The 19,118-nt window shown below is 39.6% G+C and overlaps 1 protein-coding gene across 1 annotated transcript; it reads left to right on the top strand.

Annotated features, from left to right (window-relative positions):
- The first annotated feature begins 799 nt into the window (after window positions 1-799).
- LOC146618717 (P2X purinoceptor 5-like) lies at window positions 800-19,118 on the top strand. Its single transcript, XM_085370107.1, has 14 exons — window positions 800-1,105; window positions 4,081-4,101; window positions 6,945-7,048; window positions 9,377-9,527; window positions 9,622-9,693; window positions 13,467-13,542; window positions 13,650-13,746; window positions 14,104-14,184; window positions 14,300-14,441; window positions 15,294-15,430; window positions 15,595-15,688; window positions 16,933-16,998; window positions 17,098-17,180; window positions 18,986-19,118. Exons 1-14 carry the CDS (start codon window positions 800-802, stop codon window positions 19,116-19,118), a joined length of 1,563 nt encoding a protein of 520 aa, XP_085226233.1.

Raw genomic sequence — 19,118 nt, 5'->3', positions numbered from 1 at the left:
TACTCACATCCATAAGCTAGAAAGTTTAGCATTGTCCCCACAGTCATCAATATTGGTTCTGGGATGGCTTTGATTGGAGCTGTGAGTGTCATTAATAAGTATAAATGTTCTTAAAAGACTGGAACAAGATTGTTTAAATGTCACAGCACTGAATTAAATTCTGTTTACAGGAAACCTTCGTCTGTGACATTATCCTTCTCCATTTTACAAAGAAAAAGAAATCTTAGAGACAATAGAAGCACAAAAAATCTCAAAATTTGAGAAGCAACACACAAGTACATATACAGAGATATGTCTTTTTTGTTATATGAAAAAACACCATGGTGCTTAACTACACTATTTATGTAGAGAGAGACGAATGTGCAAGTATCATGCTTGTTGACATGAAGTGGAAGGGGTTACATGAATAGGATGTGGGACCTATGGAATCTGATGGGAAAACAACTAGTATAAGGAACTGCTCTCACAGTTAGAGATTGCTGAGGTACAACACGTATACTACGGCAAGAGGGAGCCAGGAAAAGGTCGGGGGAGATATCATCATCACCCCAACCCAAGATTGCGCACCAAGCCCCAAATACAATAGTAGAAGGGGTGTTAAGTGTGAGAGGAACTAACCTGAAAGATAGGATCATGGCGACACTTGAAACCTGGACCCTCCATAGCTAGTTAACATGTTGGCACGAAGTGCCCTCTAAAGGTCTACTTAATGATGTGAATACAACACTGAACAATTCCTACTGCAACCATCACCAAGACTTATCAGCTGATCAACACTGCGGCAGCAGTGATTAATGAGATGCTTGGCTACAAAAAGGGAAGCCACAAAGAGCAGCACCCTCCATGGAGAAGGAGACTAGAGGAAGTTAGCCAACTAATGGAGTTACAGAAAGGTGTAATGAAGAAGGTGCCTAAGAAGTATGGCGATCTGTCCATACCTGAAGCTTTGGAAACTGCCAAGCAAAGACTCACAGCTTTGGCCAGATTGAAGAGGTATACCAGAGAAATAGAAGGCAGGACAATACTCCACAGAACCATCCAAGGTGTACTCTCAGTAGCAGGGGAACAATATGAGAACAGCGCCAGCAAGCCTGTAGATGGAGCAGTACTGGAAGAGCATATGGGAGAAGGACGCAACCCATAACCACAATGCTCAGTGGCTAGTGGCTCTAAGTGTAGACCATAGCAACTTCCCAGAACAGGGTCCAGTAACCATCACGGTGGCAGACATCCAAGAAAGGGTTTCCAGTAAGAAGAACACCAGAGATCTCTGTCCAGAAGAGCGCCAAGTATGACATTATATCATAAAAGCGACTCTAACATCAGTGTTAAAGTTCCATAAAAACAAACATGTTTGGACATTCAATTAATTTTTCACATGCTGAAAATTGCACTATTTACAATCATTACAGTATGTCTTGATGATCTGTTTTCATTTCTGATGTGCCTTAGCTCCTTGATTGTGTCTCTATACTCCACTGAAGTCTTACACCGAGACGTTCAGCTGCATGACCCACTCTTTTAGCATTGAATCAGCTCATATTAAAGTGCACTGGATCATAGATGGGTTAATTTCCCACTCAGCAATTCAATCACAATCCCTCTATATCTGCTATGGGAAAGTTTGATTTCTTGATTTGTTTTAATCATTTCTTATACATTCATTCTCAAGAAAGTATATTTACTTTTTGTTTGGACAGAATGTTAATGCTCAATAATGCTAAAAGCTACATCATCTACATCAAGAATTGTATCCAAAATTCCTAAATTCTGTCTGCAGGAAGGTTAATCAGGAGGGAAGAGACATTAGCCCAACCTATGACAACAAGGACAAATATAAGGACAAATAGAGTAGCTATAATAGAGTAGGGGGTTGGTAAATTATATTAAACATTTGTCTTTAAAAAAAAAGAAACAAGGAATGACTGTTTTGGGGTTTTTTTGGTTTACAAATCTGATTGAGGGAAATAATTGTTAGTAACATGGTTTTCAAATGTAAGATCAGTAGTTTAGACAAGTGTTTAAAATCCACATTTGCTAAGCTAATTGGATGATAAGAACAACAACTCAGAGGATCCTTGTTCTTCTTCATCATTAAAGAAATGAACACTTAGTACAGTGTTGGAGGCAGTTTGAGAGACTGAGATGCAAAATCAAAACCAAGACAGATGTGAACAGGTTATAAGGAATAACAGACTCTGAAAACACACACACAAAGTAATCCATGTGAACACACAGAATAGTCACTTTACTTTTAGGAGAAAGCGATGCTCATGTTCCCTGGCAATTTCTCAAAAAACATTTGTGGTGAACCTAAAAAATGCCCATGTTGCACTTAAAAGTTGTGCACAGGCAATCATGTTGGGTGCATTATCAGTGATTAAACATGTGATCTTGTTCTGTATCCTCCATGAATGCAGAAGGACTCTCTTGATCTACTTCAGGTGCTAAGCTGTGTGGGTCACAGGTAATTTAGAGACGCCCCTGCTAATAACGAAGGATGCACCCAAACTGAATACTGAGGTGTGTTTTTATCAAGTAAGACATCAAGTAAGGCTGATACCAGAAGACAAGCCACTACTCTGGTTTTGTGGTGTGAGATGCAGGGCAAAGAGACTCCAGCTGTTTATGAATGGCAAGGTTTTGGGTGGTTATAGACCATCAGCTGCTGATTTAGCTGTGGCCAAACCAAAGAAGAACAGAGCCCAGAGAGGGTGCACTAGAACTGTGTTGGTACTGTGTTTCTGTCACCTTGGGCGATATACAGACCCTACCAAACCATAACAACTAGAAATGTGAACAAAGTTTTGCCATCTTAATATTAACCACTAGGTTACATTATGCCATTCACCATGAGAGCTACAATCCTTGCTCCAGCAGGTTTGGGCTAACAATAAGGATTGAGATCTGGTCCTACTGTGGGAGTTTGGGCTTGGTGGGCTGTGAAGGTACTGCAGGTGGCCTTTTTTATGGAAACGCATTGTAAAAAACAGGACCTCTTCTGACCACGGGGAAGGTCTTTATTTGTAGCCAAAGCTCTAAAACGTAGGGAAATGTAGTAAATAGTCCAACATTTATCCTCTCCTTCATATTTTTCAAAACTATCCGTCTTGATGCTTGACACCCCTGATCTCGATGATTGAATCCCAAAGTGTGGTCGGAGCCTTTTGCTAATGCTTTCCAGGTGGGCAGCAGTAATAACCAACCCCAAATCAGGGAAAAATGTGTAATAAGGATGTTGGTCATCTCCATTTGAGGACAGGCATGCAGAAGTTGCAGTGTGTTGCAGTACACTGGAGTAACAGTAGAGGGAGATATTTTATTTCAAGCCAACGTGAAAATAATCAAAGCATTTAAACATACATTATTAACACATTCAAATGCAAATACATATCAGCCGCCTAGCTTAATAGTTGTGATTCCTCTCCTTGATGTGTTGAAGCTTTGTCCTCCTTGGTGCCTATGCATTTGACCTAGAAACAAAAGATGCCACACTCAGTACAGTCCTATCTACCAGCCAACAAAAACACTTAAACCATTCCACAAGAGATAACAGAAATCATAATCATATACGCTCGACAACTAACTGTGTTCCTAATGTAACTATCCCACACCAACTGCCGCTCCACTGCTCTCTTAAGTAGGGCTCCTTGATAGGCAGATCGGCAACAGGTGAGGGATTAATCCCAGGTGTGGCTGGCTCAAAGGCAGGAGGCTCTCCAGGCACACACACAAACACACAAACTCACTCCAACTCGTGCACAGGGAAGCAAGGGACCAGGAGCAGATCACACCAACAAACAACCATAAGCATTCGAGAAGACAAATGAAAGTAATAAATATTCATCAAACCCAAAAATAACGCATGATCCCTAGGTCACAGTCCCAGCCCCATGACGATGTTGTGGGTGCAACAATATTATTTCATGAATGACTTTTTCACAGTATGCCTACTAGTCATCCATACATGCAGTGATATGATTTGATTTGATTTTTTTTTTTTTTTTTAGAAAATGTGTTTCTTTTCTCATTTTATTGATTATTATTAAGACAGGGATTTGTTAAAATACATCTGAACAGTATTGCAGAGGCAGATTTGTCATGATGAAAACAAATCGCAGGTTTTGTTAAATGCAATTTTAATTTTTGAACTTTACCTGTGAGTAATTTCCAACCAAATATCTGTAGTTACAATCTAGTATCACGGCAAATTAACTGTTTACAATCCAAAGCATTTCAATTTTATATCTTAATGGGTAATTAAGGCGGGATTATAAGTGATTACATTACAAATTAAATAAACAGAAAAGCAGTTAGGGGGGGGGGGGGGGGCTTAAAAACAACACAACGTCAGTGCCTATATGGACACTGTGGCTCCATTAAAAACCAGACTGCCTAAAACTAAATCTGAGCCCTGGCTGAACGACATGACCCGAGCTGTCGGACTCGACTGCCGTCGAGCTGAGCGCAAGTGAAAAAGGACAAACTACAAGTGTCATTCCAGATGCTGAAGGACTGTTGGCGTCAATATCAAAGAACTGCAAAAGATGCCAAAAGAAAACACTTATATGACATTATTTTTGTCAAACTGCCGTGTTTTATTTAAAACTATTAACTCTGTTCTTAATGCACCATATACTGACTGTATCGAGCCCTCATCAGAAGCCTGTGAAATTTTTTACACTTTTTTATTGACAAGGTCTCCTCCACAAGGGCTCAAATCTCTCCTCATGCTCACGACCTCTCAGTCTCTGTTTCCTGCTCTGCTGCCTTTGACAGGTTTGAGCCTGTGACTCTGTCCTTTTTAAAGGAGACTGTTGGTCATCTTAAGCCTGCAGGGTCTCCAAATGATGCTGTCCCTCCTCGACTTTTAAAAGGGGTGTTACCTACAGTTGGTCCTTTGGTTCTTGAGCTGGTAAACCATAGTCTGATGTCAGGTGTTGTCCCTAAAGATTTTAAACATGCAGTAGTCAAACCCCTGATTAAAAAACCTGCTCTTGATCCTACGGTTCTTGCAAATTACAGTCCTATCTCCAAACTACCTTTTCTTTCCAAAATTCTTGAAAAGGTAGTTTACAGCCAAATAATGGCCTTCCTGGAAAAGCAAAATGTGTTAGAAGTTTTCCAATCTGGTTTAAAACCCTTTCATAGCACTGAATCAGCCCTTTTAAAAGTTTTTAATGACATATTTTTAGCGACTGATGCTGGGGACTGTGTTGTTCTTGTGCTTTTTTTGACAGCTGCGTTTGATACCGTGGATCATGCCATTTTATTCTCTCGTTTGGAGCACTGGGTGGGCATTAGGGGCCCAGCACTGGAGTGGTTCAGGTCCTACTTGGCGGGGCGAATTTTTTGTGTCAGCCTCGGTGACTATGTGTCGTCCTCCGCTCCCCTCTTGTGTGGTGTCCCACAGAGCTCAGTTCTAGGCCCCCTCCTCTTCTCTTTATATCTGCTTCCTCTTGGTTCTGTACTGAGAAAGCACGGCATTGCTTTCCACTTTTATGCTGATGACTGTCAGATCTATGTCCCTCTAAAGAAAAAAGGCAGATACCTTACACAGCCATTACTTCAGTGTCTCGATGACATTAAGGTTTGGATGTCTGTTAACTTTTTAAAATTCAATGATAAAAAGACAGAGGTGATGGTTTTTGGTAGCCCCACTGAGACCCCAATGTGTATGTAGATTCCCTGGCCCAGTATGTTAAGCCAACTGTCACAAACCTAGGGGTCAAAGTGGACTGTGATCTGAAGTTTAACAATCAAATTAAGGCAGTGGTAAAATCTAGCTTCTTTCACCTCAGGCAGCTGGCAAAAATAAAGCCAATTCTTTGAGCACTTTGAGACAGTGATCCACACCATTGTTAGCACTCGGCTGGATTACTGTAATGCACTTTATATTGGGGTCAGCGCATCATATATTAGTCATCTACAGAGGGTGCAAAATGCCGCAGCTCGTCTTTTAACTGGCACTCGAAAGTTTGAGCACATTTCCCCTGTTTTAGCTTCACTTCACTGGCTGCCCATTTCTTGTAGGATTCATTTTAAAATTCTTTTATTTACTTTGAAAGCTCTCCATGGCCTAGCCCCATCTTATCTCTCTGAGCTGCTACAGCCTTATACACCCACCTGCTCTCTCAGGTCAGATGATCAGCTGCTCCTGAAGATACCCAGGACTGGCCGTAAACTTAGAGGAGATCGTGCTTTTGCTGTAGAAGCACCAAAACTGTGGAACGAGCTTCCTTTAGAGATTAGACAGGCCAGTTCTTTATCTGTCACTCTTGGAAACCCACCTCTTTACCGACACCACGTGAGATGTTGGTTTTTATTTTTATTTCAGTTGTTTTTAGGTGATTCGATGCTGTTTTATCTTGTTTTTGTTTTAATGTAGGGCTGTTTTAATTTTATGTTTTATTTATTTATTTTGCTGTTTTCTGTTTTTCTATTGTTTTAACTTATTTTCTGTACAGCACTTTGTTCCTGTGCTGGGTATTTTAAAGTGCTTTATGAATAAAATTGGATTGGAATTGGATTAAAATAAATAAGTAAATTTTAAAAAATAACAAATCATGCAGTTTAAAAACAAGTAACTGGATTAACAAACGTAACAATGAATACAGATTTTAATCAGGCATTTTATAGGAGACCCTTTCCTGTTTTTCCTTGCTTAATTTGTTTTTACAGTTAATTGTTGCGTGTTGATGTTCTTTTACCTTTTCCATTCTGCCTTGCCTTTGATACTAGGGAAGTCCAACAGTAATACCTAAATACATATTGTGGCTAATGTACGCTTGGCGGTGGTTGTGCAATGAGGTGTGTTTTCGCCTCCCACGCGGTGTTTGCTGTAAGAGCTCGCATCGAATCTTTCCATTACAATCAAGTTTCGTTTTAACACTGACATCAAACTGCAGACTAAGAGCTGCGTGATGGCCACGGCCGCGATCAACTCCTTACTGAACTACAAAACAGAAAAATACATTGATACAAAAAATAAGGCAGTCGGAGTGTTGCACAGACTTTTTCAGTTATCTGTCATTGGTTACATAATAGGGTAAGTGCATTATTGCCACGTATAATTTCCTGCACTGTACATGTTATTACTTAACGGGTTAACTTAAAATAAGTCACTGAACAAATATAATAACATTTGGGCTTTGTCTGTAGCATATCGTTTGGTAAACAGAATAAAACAAACAAACAAAAAATATTAATTTTTGAATGAGCGGTTCATTTATTGTATTGAATAGTAGACTATTCGCACGTTACACGCTTATTTTATACTTTAAAGAAGTAAGCAAAATTAAAAATAAAATGCTTAAAATGTCAGAATTTTGACCTGTGCGTTTGAGCAAATACCGCATGAACGTTTCTCTTTCGCTGTTTTGTTTTTTGTTTTTGCCCGAACCTATGCGCACTTGTGGCATGCGGTTCAGCGTCTCGCTTTACCCGACACAATTCAAAAGTGTTACCTGGGACACAACAGGCGGAAACGGAACACAAGGGGTCTATTCCTGGCTTACCGATAACAGCCGAAAACCGCATACAGTAATCTTTAGGTGTCATGTGGGTAGAATGTAGAGAACTGTGCATATAAGTCTGCACAAAACAATTTTTACACAACACTTATCTTTATAACTGAGTTTAAATGTTTTGGTGTGTGAAAATGCGTCAGATTATATTAGGTTTATGACGTGCAGTGTTTGAACCACGATCTGTTAGGATTCCTTTAATGTTATCAGCACAAAGATCAGAGAGTCCCTGTTATAGTGGGAGGAAAAGGGGGGCTACCCACTCATTCATGGGGGGGGGCTTTAATCCAAACTTTGTTTATATTAATAGTGGAGGCTTTGATGTTGCTTTTATCCCTTAGCAAAATTAGAAAAATGGGTTAGACCAATTTCACAGCTAAGATATTAGGTTACTGCTAATGCACACTGTTACTGTGGTCTTACCTCAAATAAAGAAGAATATGAAAAGCACACAAATGTGACTAAGAAATCATTTGGCTATGAGCTGCTGTTAATATCAGATGTGACACAGTGTTAATGAGGACAGCTGAACACAATGAAACAGCAGGTCCTTCTCCAAATGATGTGACACAAGGTGAGATCGTTTAGTGGCAACTAAAAAGTATTATTAGGAATCATTTTTGAGGATTGCAAATGTGGGGAGGTTTCAAACTGTGCAGACTTTGTGGAAAACCTTTATCATTGATTTTCATTGAACATGGCATATGAACTGCTCATTACTGGCCACCCCAACAATACCCACTGATTGTCATGTACAGCCGCTGGCTAACTTATTCCTTTAAAACATTCGTCAGAGATGTGGGTCAACATGGAAGAGGGTCGCTGAGACTGCTTGTATATTGTCACAGTTTGCTGATTTGGGAGACTGTTTTGAGTGTGATGTAAATACAGAACACAGGCAGGGGTTTAGCAACAAAACAATCTGCTTTATTTGGCTGTTGTAAAAAGTCCAAAAGGCAAAACAGAACCCTAAGAGAAGAAACTAAACTGAGGCATGGGAACAAACTGGGACCAGGAGACTGATGGGACAGATGACACAGGAAGATGGCATTTTCTAGAAACACAGAAGGGCAATCGGGGAAGTAGATATAGTTGAACTAAATCACGGAGGATGTGAGAAGGCGAAGCAAAACTAAATGAAAAGCACAAGGGACAATTAACTATCAAAATAAAGCAGAAAGTGAGAAGCGATAATTAAACTACACCAAGTTCATTGCCCTGGAGAACAGCTACAATCTCAGAGCCAGTAGCTGGCCGTGGTTTAAAGTGCCCCTTGCAAACACAGAGTCAGGAAACATTCGGAAAGTCCTCCGAACGTTCTCATTGTCTCACAGCACGTCCTCTGAGAACCACTGGTCCCTCATTCAATAAGCCCAAATTTTACTTGAGGTTAGTATTTGTAAGCTTTCAGTATAACCTCCAATCTGCTAAATATGCTAAAGTATTTTATTCTGCCTATGCGAACAATGTAAATCGCAGTGTGGACTAAACCATTTTGGTTCTTTTTAAGAGATGAAAGGACCCCTGAGCCTCCACAATATGTTGAAATCAAAGTTCAGTCACACAGCCAGTTCATTTGGGCAATTTACTTATGGAACTAATTAATTAATAATAATAACAATGTAAACAAAAAAACAAACTCTTCATTCCAGGCCTTGCAAGGTTAGAGAGTCCCACTAAGCCAACCACTTTGATACACCTGACTAGCAGTATCACCCCTCAATGCATACTGTATGTCACAAAAGACAGTTGAAAAAGGCAAAAACATATAAAATATCTGCATAAGGTTTGCACCAAAGCTTTTACCAAAGACCTGCGAGAACACTGGGTAGTTCTGCTTTGATTTAAAGGTGGGTTTTCATAGTCAAGCAAGGCTACCAGGAGATAGATGATGCCATCCAGAGTTCTGTCATAACTAAAGTGAAGGGAACTGCGGTGACCAACACCAGTGAATCTGGTCTGCTTGTGTGGGGACCTGAGGAGTATGTCATCCCCCCACAGGTGAGAACACTTTTATTATTTCAGACTAGATTAAAGCCATGCACTGCTGATGAGACTTTGACATTTTGTCTGTTATTTTCTTTTTGTCATTCAGGGTGAAGATGTTCTGTTTGTTGTAACCAGCTTCTTAGAGACACCAAACCAGAAGATGGGTTACTGTGCTGAGGTGAGAACATTTTGTTTTCACTTTAAATCACTGACTGGACATAATAGACCACAGTGATGGTATTTCTAACTTTAACTAAGAGGTGTTTTCATTGTTTTTAGATTTGATGAATGGCAGCGGTGATGATCAGGTCGTTGTCTCAGTTTTAATTGCTGGTCATTCTACAGACTCATTTGCCATCAAATAAAACAATTCTTCTAACATTCCCTTGTTTTACTGACAACGGAAATATTGCCTCTCCTGTTGATTTCACTTTCACTTTAACCTTTCACCTGCCAGCCCAATTTTTCTAGCATGCACCACACCACAGACAGTTTCCTCTTGCAAGTACAGGTTAGATAGAGTGTGTCATACTGTGTTGCAAGTAAATGATGTTAACTCTAAGGAGAGTATCCACTATTTATTTAGGGGATTTGTTTCATTTTGTCTGTTACTTACAGGAAAAAACTTTTTTTCAATAAGTGATTACATGAGATAGGTAACACCATAAAGTGCCAGAATGTGGAAGAATGATATTTTATGAAACTACTTTATCACTCTGCATGTGAATATAACAGACTGGGGAGGCTTCCTCCAGTGCTTCATGGCCCACCTGACAATAGCGTGATGTGTTTAAAGTCATACACATTGGTTTGTGGCTGACCTGTAATTCCTCTCCTGCATGGTAACATATTGTTTGCACGGTAGCAGAGAAGTGTTTTCCTCACACCTCTTAACCCATTTTGTCACCTCCATCATCATCATATGAGTGTGTATGTGTGTCAGTATTCATGATTTATTTTCAGCTCACAATATACAGTATGTAAACCCAGAAGACTCTCTGGGTTGCCTGCCTGATAGCCATCAGCTAAGAAGAAACAAACAGCTATAAAAATTTGCTCTTATAAATATTGACCGAAACCGAGAGCAGGGTCTGACACTTGCAGGGGAGCCTTTTGGTATCATGCAGCATGTGCCAGTTTTAACGGTTGAGTTCTAGTAAAATAGAAAAAGCACAGACATGCATCCATTTAACACTCTTGGCTTCATTTAACTTTCATATTCACCATGTTGCTAGAATATAGAAATCTTCTATTTTAGATTAAGATATTCTTGGATGCTAACAAGTTCTGACTGCTTTAAATATACTGAAATTTACTTTTTGTGTTATATTTGTAAATTCTGACTTTGTATCCCTTATTTTTGACTTACATTTACATATGTACAGTGGGGCAAAAAAGTATTTAGTCAGCCACCGATTGTGCAAGTTGCCCCACCTAAAATGATGACAGAGGTCAGTAATTTGCACCAGAGGTACACTTCAACTGTGAGAGACAGAATGTGAAAAAAAAATCCATGAATCCACATGGTAGGATTTGTAAAGAATTTATTCGTAAATCAGGGTGGAAAATAAGTATTTGGTCAATAACAAAAATACAACTCAATACTTTGTAACATAACCTTTGTTGGCAATAACAGAGGTCAAACGTTTACTATAGGTCTTTACCAGGTTTGCACACACAGTAGCTGGTATTTTGGCCCATTCCTCCATGCAGATCTTCTCGAGAGCAGTGATGTTTTGGGGCTGTCGCCGAGCAACACGGACTTTCAACTCCCGCCACAGATTTTCTATGGGGTTGAGGTCTGGAGACTGGCTAGGCCACTCCAGGACTTTCAAATGCTTCTTACGGAGCCACTCCTTTGTTGCCCGGGCGGTGTGTTTTGGATCATTGTCATGTTGGAAGACCCAGCCTCGTTTCATCTTCAAAGTTCTCACTGATGGAAGGAGGTTTTGGCTCAAAATCTCACGATACATGGCCCCATTCATTCTGTCCTTAACACGGATCAGTCGTCCTGTCCCCTTGGCAGAAAAACAGCCCCATAGCATGATGTTTCCACCCCCATGCTTCACAGTAGGTATGGTGTTCTTGGGATGCAACTCAGTATTCTTCTTCCTCCAAACACGACGAGTTGAGTTTATACCAAAAAGTTCTACTTTGGTTTCATCTGACCACATGACATTCTCCCAATCCTCTGCTGTATCATCCATGTGCTCTCTGGCAAACTTCAGACAGGCCTGGACATGCACTGGCTTCAGCAGCGGAACACGTCTGGCACTGCGGGATTTGATTCCCTGCCGTTGTAGTGTGTTACTGATGGTGACCTTTGTTACTTTGGTCCCAGCTCTCTGCAGGTCATTCACCAGGTCCCCCCGTGTGGTTCTGGGATCTTTGCTCACCGTTCTCATGATCATTTTGACCCCACGGGATGAGATCTTGCGTGGAGCCCCAGATCGAGGGAGATTATCAGTGGTCTTGTATGTCTTCCATTTTCTGATGATTGCTCCCACAGTTGATTTTTTCACACCAAGCTGCTTGCCTATTGTAGATTCACTCTTCCCAGTCTGGTGCAGGTCTACAATACTTTTCCTGGTGTCCTTCCAAAGCTCTTTGGTCTTGGCCATGGCGGAGTTTGGAGTCTGACTGTTTGAGGCTGTGGACAGGTGTCTTTTATACAGATGATGAGTTCAGACAGGTGCCATTCATACAGGTAACGAGTGGGGGACAGAAAAGCTTCTTACAGAAGACGTTACAGGTCTGTGAGAGCCAGAGATTTTCCTTGTTTGAGGTGACCAAATACTTATTTTCCACCCTGATTTACGAATAAATTCTTTACAAAACCTACCATGTGGATTCATGGCTGACAAGGAGTTGATAGTGGACTTCCGGAGGTGCAGAGAAGTACACACCCCCATCACCATCAACGGCGCTGCTGTGGAGAGAGTGAGCAGCTTCCGGTTCCTTGGTGTACAGCTGGCTGAGGATCTTACGTGGTCAGTACACACAAACAAAACAGTGAAGAAGGCGCAGCAGCGCCTCTTCTTTCTCAGGAGACTGAAAAGATTCGGCATGAGCCCCCGCATCCTCAGGACCTTCTATCACTGTGCCATTGAGAGCATCCTCACTGGATGCATCACCACCTGGTATGGCAACAGCACCGCCTACAACCGCAAAGCTCTCCAGCGAGTAGTGCGGTGCTCTGAACGGATAATTGGAGGTGAGCTTCCCTCCCTCCAAGACATCTACAGGAAGCGGTGCCTGAGGAAAGCGGGGAGGATCATCAAGGACTCCAGTCACCCCAGCCATAAACTGTTCAGACTACTTCCATCAGGAAGGAGGTTCTGCAGCATCCGGTCCCGTACCAGCAGACTGAGAGACAGCTTTTTCCATCAGGCCATCAGACTGCTGAACACGTCATAGACACCTCAGCTTCACTACTGGAACTTTAACATTATGCACTACACACTGTACAGTAATGCCACTGTTTTGCACATGTCTCAACTCTGTATATTTTATTTTATATATTTTATTTATTGTTTACTCTATTTAAATTGTAAAATATGTGTACACACACACACACACACACACACACACACACACACACGTAGAAAAATATTTAGTATACACATCCAGAAATGCATACACTATTATATATTGTACATATATTTATTAGTTTCAGATGTAGCCATTCTTGTATTTTGCTTGTTTACATTATTGTATTTTGCACAACTCTGTTGCTTGTGAAGCTCGCACACAAGAATTTCACTCACATGTGCTGTACCAATGTACCTGCACATGTGATGTGACAATAAAAGTGATTTGATTTGATTTGACTAAATACTTTTTTGCCCCACTGTATTTATCATTTAGTTCGATATACTATATCACACTTGGTTCTGTGTTGTGTTTTTTGTTTTGTTTTTTACATTGCCTCTGTCCTTTTTTTGTTCTCAGAGCCACAAAGTGCTTAATGGCCACTGTAGTGTTGACGAGGACTGTAAAAAGGGAAAGATGGTGGAGTCTGGTCATGGTGAGAAAGAAACATCCTGATATTAAATCAGTATTGTGAAACATGTCTGAATCAGAAACTCTTTTCACATGATCATCTAGTTTTTTTTTGTTGTCTGTTGTCTAAAGGAGTCATGAGCGGCAAATGCATAAGAAACAATGAAAAGTCCAATGGGACCTGTGAAATATTTGGCTGGTGTCCAACTGAAAAAAACATCAAACCACAGTGAGGACAAATTTGAAATGACCAATCCTCCTTTCTCTCTGCACTAACATGCACAAACATTCAGGCAAATCACGTGTAGTTGTCATTTATCGGGTCAGCACAACAGGTTTGGCACTAAATCTAAACTAAGGATGTCCTACACTGAGACACTCAGCTTCATGACCCAGTCTTATAATAGTATTGTATCAGCTCACATTAAACAGCACTGGGTCATAGATGGGTTCATTTCCCACTCAGCAATTCAATCACAATCCCTCTCTATCTGCTACAGGAAGGTTTGACTTTGATTTGTTTTTATTGTTGTCTTATACATTTATTCACAAAAATGTATATTTACTTAACATTTTGTTTTCACAGAAAGCCTTTGCTCAAAAATGCTAAAAACTTCACCATCTACATCAAGAATTTCATCCAGTTTCCTAAATTCTCATTTTCAAAGTAAGTCCTCTTTAACATTTACAACAATATCTCCTTGTACTTGCTGACTAGCTGGATATTGCTGTGTGCAATAAGCAGTTCACATCCATAAATATGTGTTTTTCTTAACTCTGAGGTCCAACATCCTCAAAACAACTGATCAATCCTACTTGAAGAAATGCAGATATGATGAGAAGCAATACCCCTACTGCCCCATCTTTCGCCTGGGAGACATTACGAGAAGAGCTGGATACAACTTCCAAGACATGGCCACACTTGTTAGTATTACATTGTATTTTCTCAAGATTGTGTTAATGTGATATAACCTCAAATGTTACTTTCTAACACACATAGAGTTTATACCCCAAAATAATTATGATGACTGAATCCATGACTTAAAGGTTTTTTTTTAGTTACTGTTATTAGTCATGACCTTTGCTCATTGTTCTTGGGAGAAATTGTGAGACAACCGAAACATGTCCCACTGAACAAAGTTTCTCATGTTTCCTACTTCATTAGGTACAACTGTTCAACTGTCCCAAATCATTCCACTTAATGATTTGGGATCATTAAGTGGAATATCTAATCAGCCAATTACAATGCACCAAGTCAATCCATTTAGGAATTAAGACATGATCAAGATTACTTTCTGTAGTTCTATTCCTTGATAGCCACAGTGTACCCATTTTCTGACAGCTTCTTCCAGCAGGATAACGCACCATGTCACAAAACTCTGACAAAACCTGATCTCAAACTGTTTTTGAACATGGCAATGAGCTCACTTAACTATAATGGCCTCCAGTCACAAGAGCTAACAGAGAACCTGTGGAATGTGGTGAAATGGGAAATTAATCCCCTTGATGTGCAGCTGTGTGGTTCTGTCATGTCATGTGGACTGTTCTCTGTGGAATGTTCAGTGCCATGAAGAATTAGTTCTTCGTGTTCTGAAGGATTAAAGGGGTCTGATCTGGTACTAGCAGGATGTAGCTAATGTTTAACAAATGTTTTCTATACAGCTGTGAATGAACGCAGGTAAAACACCACTAATGGAATGCATACAAGTATCCAAATTTGAATACATGTATAAAAATAAAAATCTTAGAATAAGCATGTTTTGGCTGTTTTGTTAGGGTGGCGCTATTGGCATTGTGATACAGTGGGACTGTGACCTTGACAAAGGCACCTCTCACTGTAATCCAGAGTACCAGTTCACTCGCCTGGATGCCACTGTCTCCAACAAGAGCATCGCAACAGGATTTAACTTCAGGTGAGGCTCACTGCAGAGCATCTTTGTTGGCATGGTGCACAGACATGTAATCATCTTTACAACTTATGAAAGGAATAAAGAACCATAACCATTCTAAATTACCTAAAGGTTATTTATGTTTATCTTTATTTTATTTTTTATATTTTTGTTTTCTTCTCTAACAGACATGCAAGATACTTTAAAAATGCTGCTGGTGAAAGCTATCGATCTCTATACAAAGTTTATGGCATACGATTTCATATCCTGGTATATGGGAAGGTATGTACAATGCATCAGTGACAGAATGAATGCATAAATGGTGCCAATGCATTACAATAAGATAATTTATGTAATAAAGCCAATACATATAACACCAATGCAAAAATACCATTATTATTAGTAGTAGTATCCTCTCTTCTTAGGAGAGGGGTTATTAGGAATGATTTGACAATTAGACAGAATACAGTAATTAAGGGCATAAACTGCAAGAACGTGGAACATAAAATCAGACTTTATGCGGATGATGTGTTACTTTTTCTCCAAAACTCACAAACCAATCTCTCTGGGGTGATTGCATTGATAAACTCTTTTGCAAGAATTTGCAAGAAAAGATTTTTAGAATATCAACAAATTAAATCCATAGTAAAAAAAAAGAAATTTAAACCCTGTCAAGTTGAACTACAAACACCATCGAGTGTGGTACAATTTCTTACTCGTAAAACCCCAAAATTACTCTCCAAAATATACAGAATGCTTTCTAAAACAGATGAATCAATATCACTTCCTATTGCAAAATGGGAAGTGGATTTATCAGTTAACTTAACTTTTTTCACTGCCCTATGCATTGCCAAGAAAACAGTCCTCATGAACGGGAAAATTCTAACCAATATAGAAATTATCTAATAGATACAGCCTCTGCCACCACATCAAATCAATTGCTCTGGGCTCCTTTGATCAGCTCCATCACCTAGTGGGGGTGGGGGGTTATAGTTTGGTCTGAGGGTGCTCCGTCTCCGGGCTGGGGCCCTGGCTGGGCCTTGGGTCCTGGTTGGTATGTCGCCGGGGTTGTGGGTGGGTGTATGGGTGTATGGGGGCTCAGCCCTGGCGCAGGGTGCCGCCAGTACATCGAGCCACCTGAGGGGCTCTTCAACTGGTGGGGGAGGCTGTTATATCTTGCAGGAGGTCTCCTCTCTCCAGGAACTCACTCTGCAGATGGGGGAGATACAGGAGATACAGGAGAAGAACTCAGCCTGGGTGTCTATTGTCTTGTGTAGTCTGGAAGATGAGTGGATGACGGGGTGGGTGCAGTTTTCTCTGTGGTGGGGTCAGGTGGGTTGTCCTCTTTCTTTGCCTTTAGACAATAATTCTGATGGCAAAAGAACCAAATGGGACTGGTGAAAAAAAAAGAAAAGAAAAAAGGAATGATTTGAAAAGAGCACTGCAGTCTTTGCTCTTTGAACAAAAATAAATTGTAATAAACTCCTATTTAAAAACATCTCTTGGGTTTCTGATCTCCTCCACAGGCTGGAAAGTTTGCCATAGTCCCCTTGGTTGTCAATATTGGTTCAGGACTGGCTGTGATGGGAGCTGTGAGTATCATTAATAATTAAATCAACATGATATTAAATTAATTGAACAGCATTTTTTTACATATATATCACAGAATTGAATAAAATTCTTTTCAACAGGGAACCTTCTTTTGCGACATTGTCCTCCTTTATTTAACTACGGGGAAGAAGTCTTACAAAGACCAGAAGTTTGAAGTCTTAAAGTATGAAAAGCAACACACGAGTACAGATGTAGACATTTCTTAGGTTTTTTTCCATATTGAAAGGACCACAGTATGTGTGTATAGAGAATAATGAGCTAGAATAACTTCACATTAGATTTTTTTAAAATACATATATTTAATATGATATATAATTTGAATAGTTTGATTGATTTAATAATTGAGTCCAATAACATATGCTATTTAAAATCAAGACATAAGCTTGTGTTTTGGGGTTAATTAAAAGCTATTATGGTCCTCACAGGACATAAAACATGCTTAACCTTAAACATTTCCAGGAGTCATGCTGAGCCCTACAACACTGATAATCACTTTATTACAAGTTCCCAGTTTCATTTGTAGTGAGGTGTTTTCATTGGTGTTTTCATTGGTGTTTTCATTGTGGTTCATTGTGGTTTATTACTTGTTGTTAATAAAAAGATCCTACATCATTCATTATTATCTAACTATTGAAGTAATACAGTTTTTACAAATTTCAGTCAGGAAAAAGTGAAGAAAGGTGAAAACGTCCAGGAAATGCAGTAATGGGCTGTCAGAGGGGTATGTTTCTGCTCTCATTTGTCTTTAAAGACTGTATTGTTGCGCGTGCATGTGTGTTTGTGTGGATTTTGATTTCTAGTTAAGGATATATGTTCATTTATGACTAGAAAAATGCATTTCTGGTGTGATCTGTGGTTAATTTACGCTTCTTTACTATTTGTTACAACAGGTCTCTGATCTGCAGAAACTGTGCCATGAAAGATATGAAGAACAAAATGGAAAAGGACAATCAAAATAGTGTAACATATCAACTATTAAGTGTTCAAAGGTCATGTCCTAACCTCATTTCACAAGTTTAGCCATAAAATATTTTAGCATTATTATGAAGAACATAAACCAAGTTTACTGAACTTTTATCTGTTTACTTTCATGGCTGTGACTTTTTTTTTCTTTTAACACTATTCAGTTCAATTTAGAGTTATTTATGTAACCCCACTTCACAATAACAGTCACCTCAAGGTGCTTTATGCTACGTCCACACTAGCCCGGATAAATTTAAAAATGGCATTTTCGTTTGAAAATGCTCCATGTCCACACTATCGTTTTCAGTTGTTTTCACAGAGTTGTGTGCCCTCACTAAAACGGCCAAAAATTCCAGTCCTGCGCATACATGAAACGCAGGACTCATTTCTATCTGCCATTTATTTACTTACTTTGGATTAATAGTCCAGCCTACAAAAAATGCAAGCATTAGCTATATTTTCAGCATCACTCCTATATAGGAAAGTTTCCATTTAAGAGATACTGTGTAGATGAAAGAAATCAGTGCTACATTTTTATTTAAATTGACTAACGATGTATAAGCATGTATAATGTAAAAATTACTGATACAAGCACAGACCCCTGTGGAACTCCATGAATGTGTGATGAATAGTAGAATGTCCAAGCGTCATGGAGGGCTTTTGTTTTAGTAGAGTAACAAACAATTTGCAGTGAGCATGTACCACTATAACCAACCAGATCAACCTCTGTGGGAGCAAAGTTTAGGTGGCTGCTTTGTATTTTGTTCGCACATCCCACTGAAGAGCATAACAAAGGAGGAAGCACTTCTTTAAATTTGATTACATCACTTCAGAAAGACATCTAGTGTTTTCCAGTGCTGTGCTGTGTTCTTTAGAAATACTGTTAAATGTTCATTGTATGTTTTAGTTTAAGTACCCTGAAGCAGCCGTTGTTCTGTTTTGGTATTATATAGGTTAAACTGAATTTATTTCAACTGAACTGAATTGAAGTGAATTGAACAAGAGCTTCAGAGAGCACAAATCCCCACAGAAAGAAAGTGGTCATACGAAAACTTTAGTAATTTATGTCGTTTCTGTTGCGTCACGCTGGTGCTGGGCTGGTTTTATTAAAAAATGCTACATCAGCCTGCTTTTATAA

Source organism: Diplotaxodon limnothrissa, linkage group LG14 (assembly GCF_057381915.1).
Source record: "Diplotaxodon limnothrissa isolate DT_005_m linkage group LG14, D_limnothrissa_male_GT1.1, whole genome shotgun sequence".
Lineage (NCBI taxonomy): Eukaryota > Metazoa > Chordata > Actinopteri > Cichliformes > Cichlidae > Diplotaxodon > Diplotaxodon limnothrissa.
Note: the sequence above shows the minus strand (reverse complement) of the source record. Positions and strands in the feature narration are given on the sequence as shown.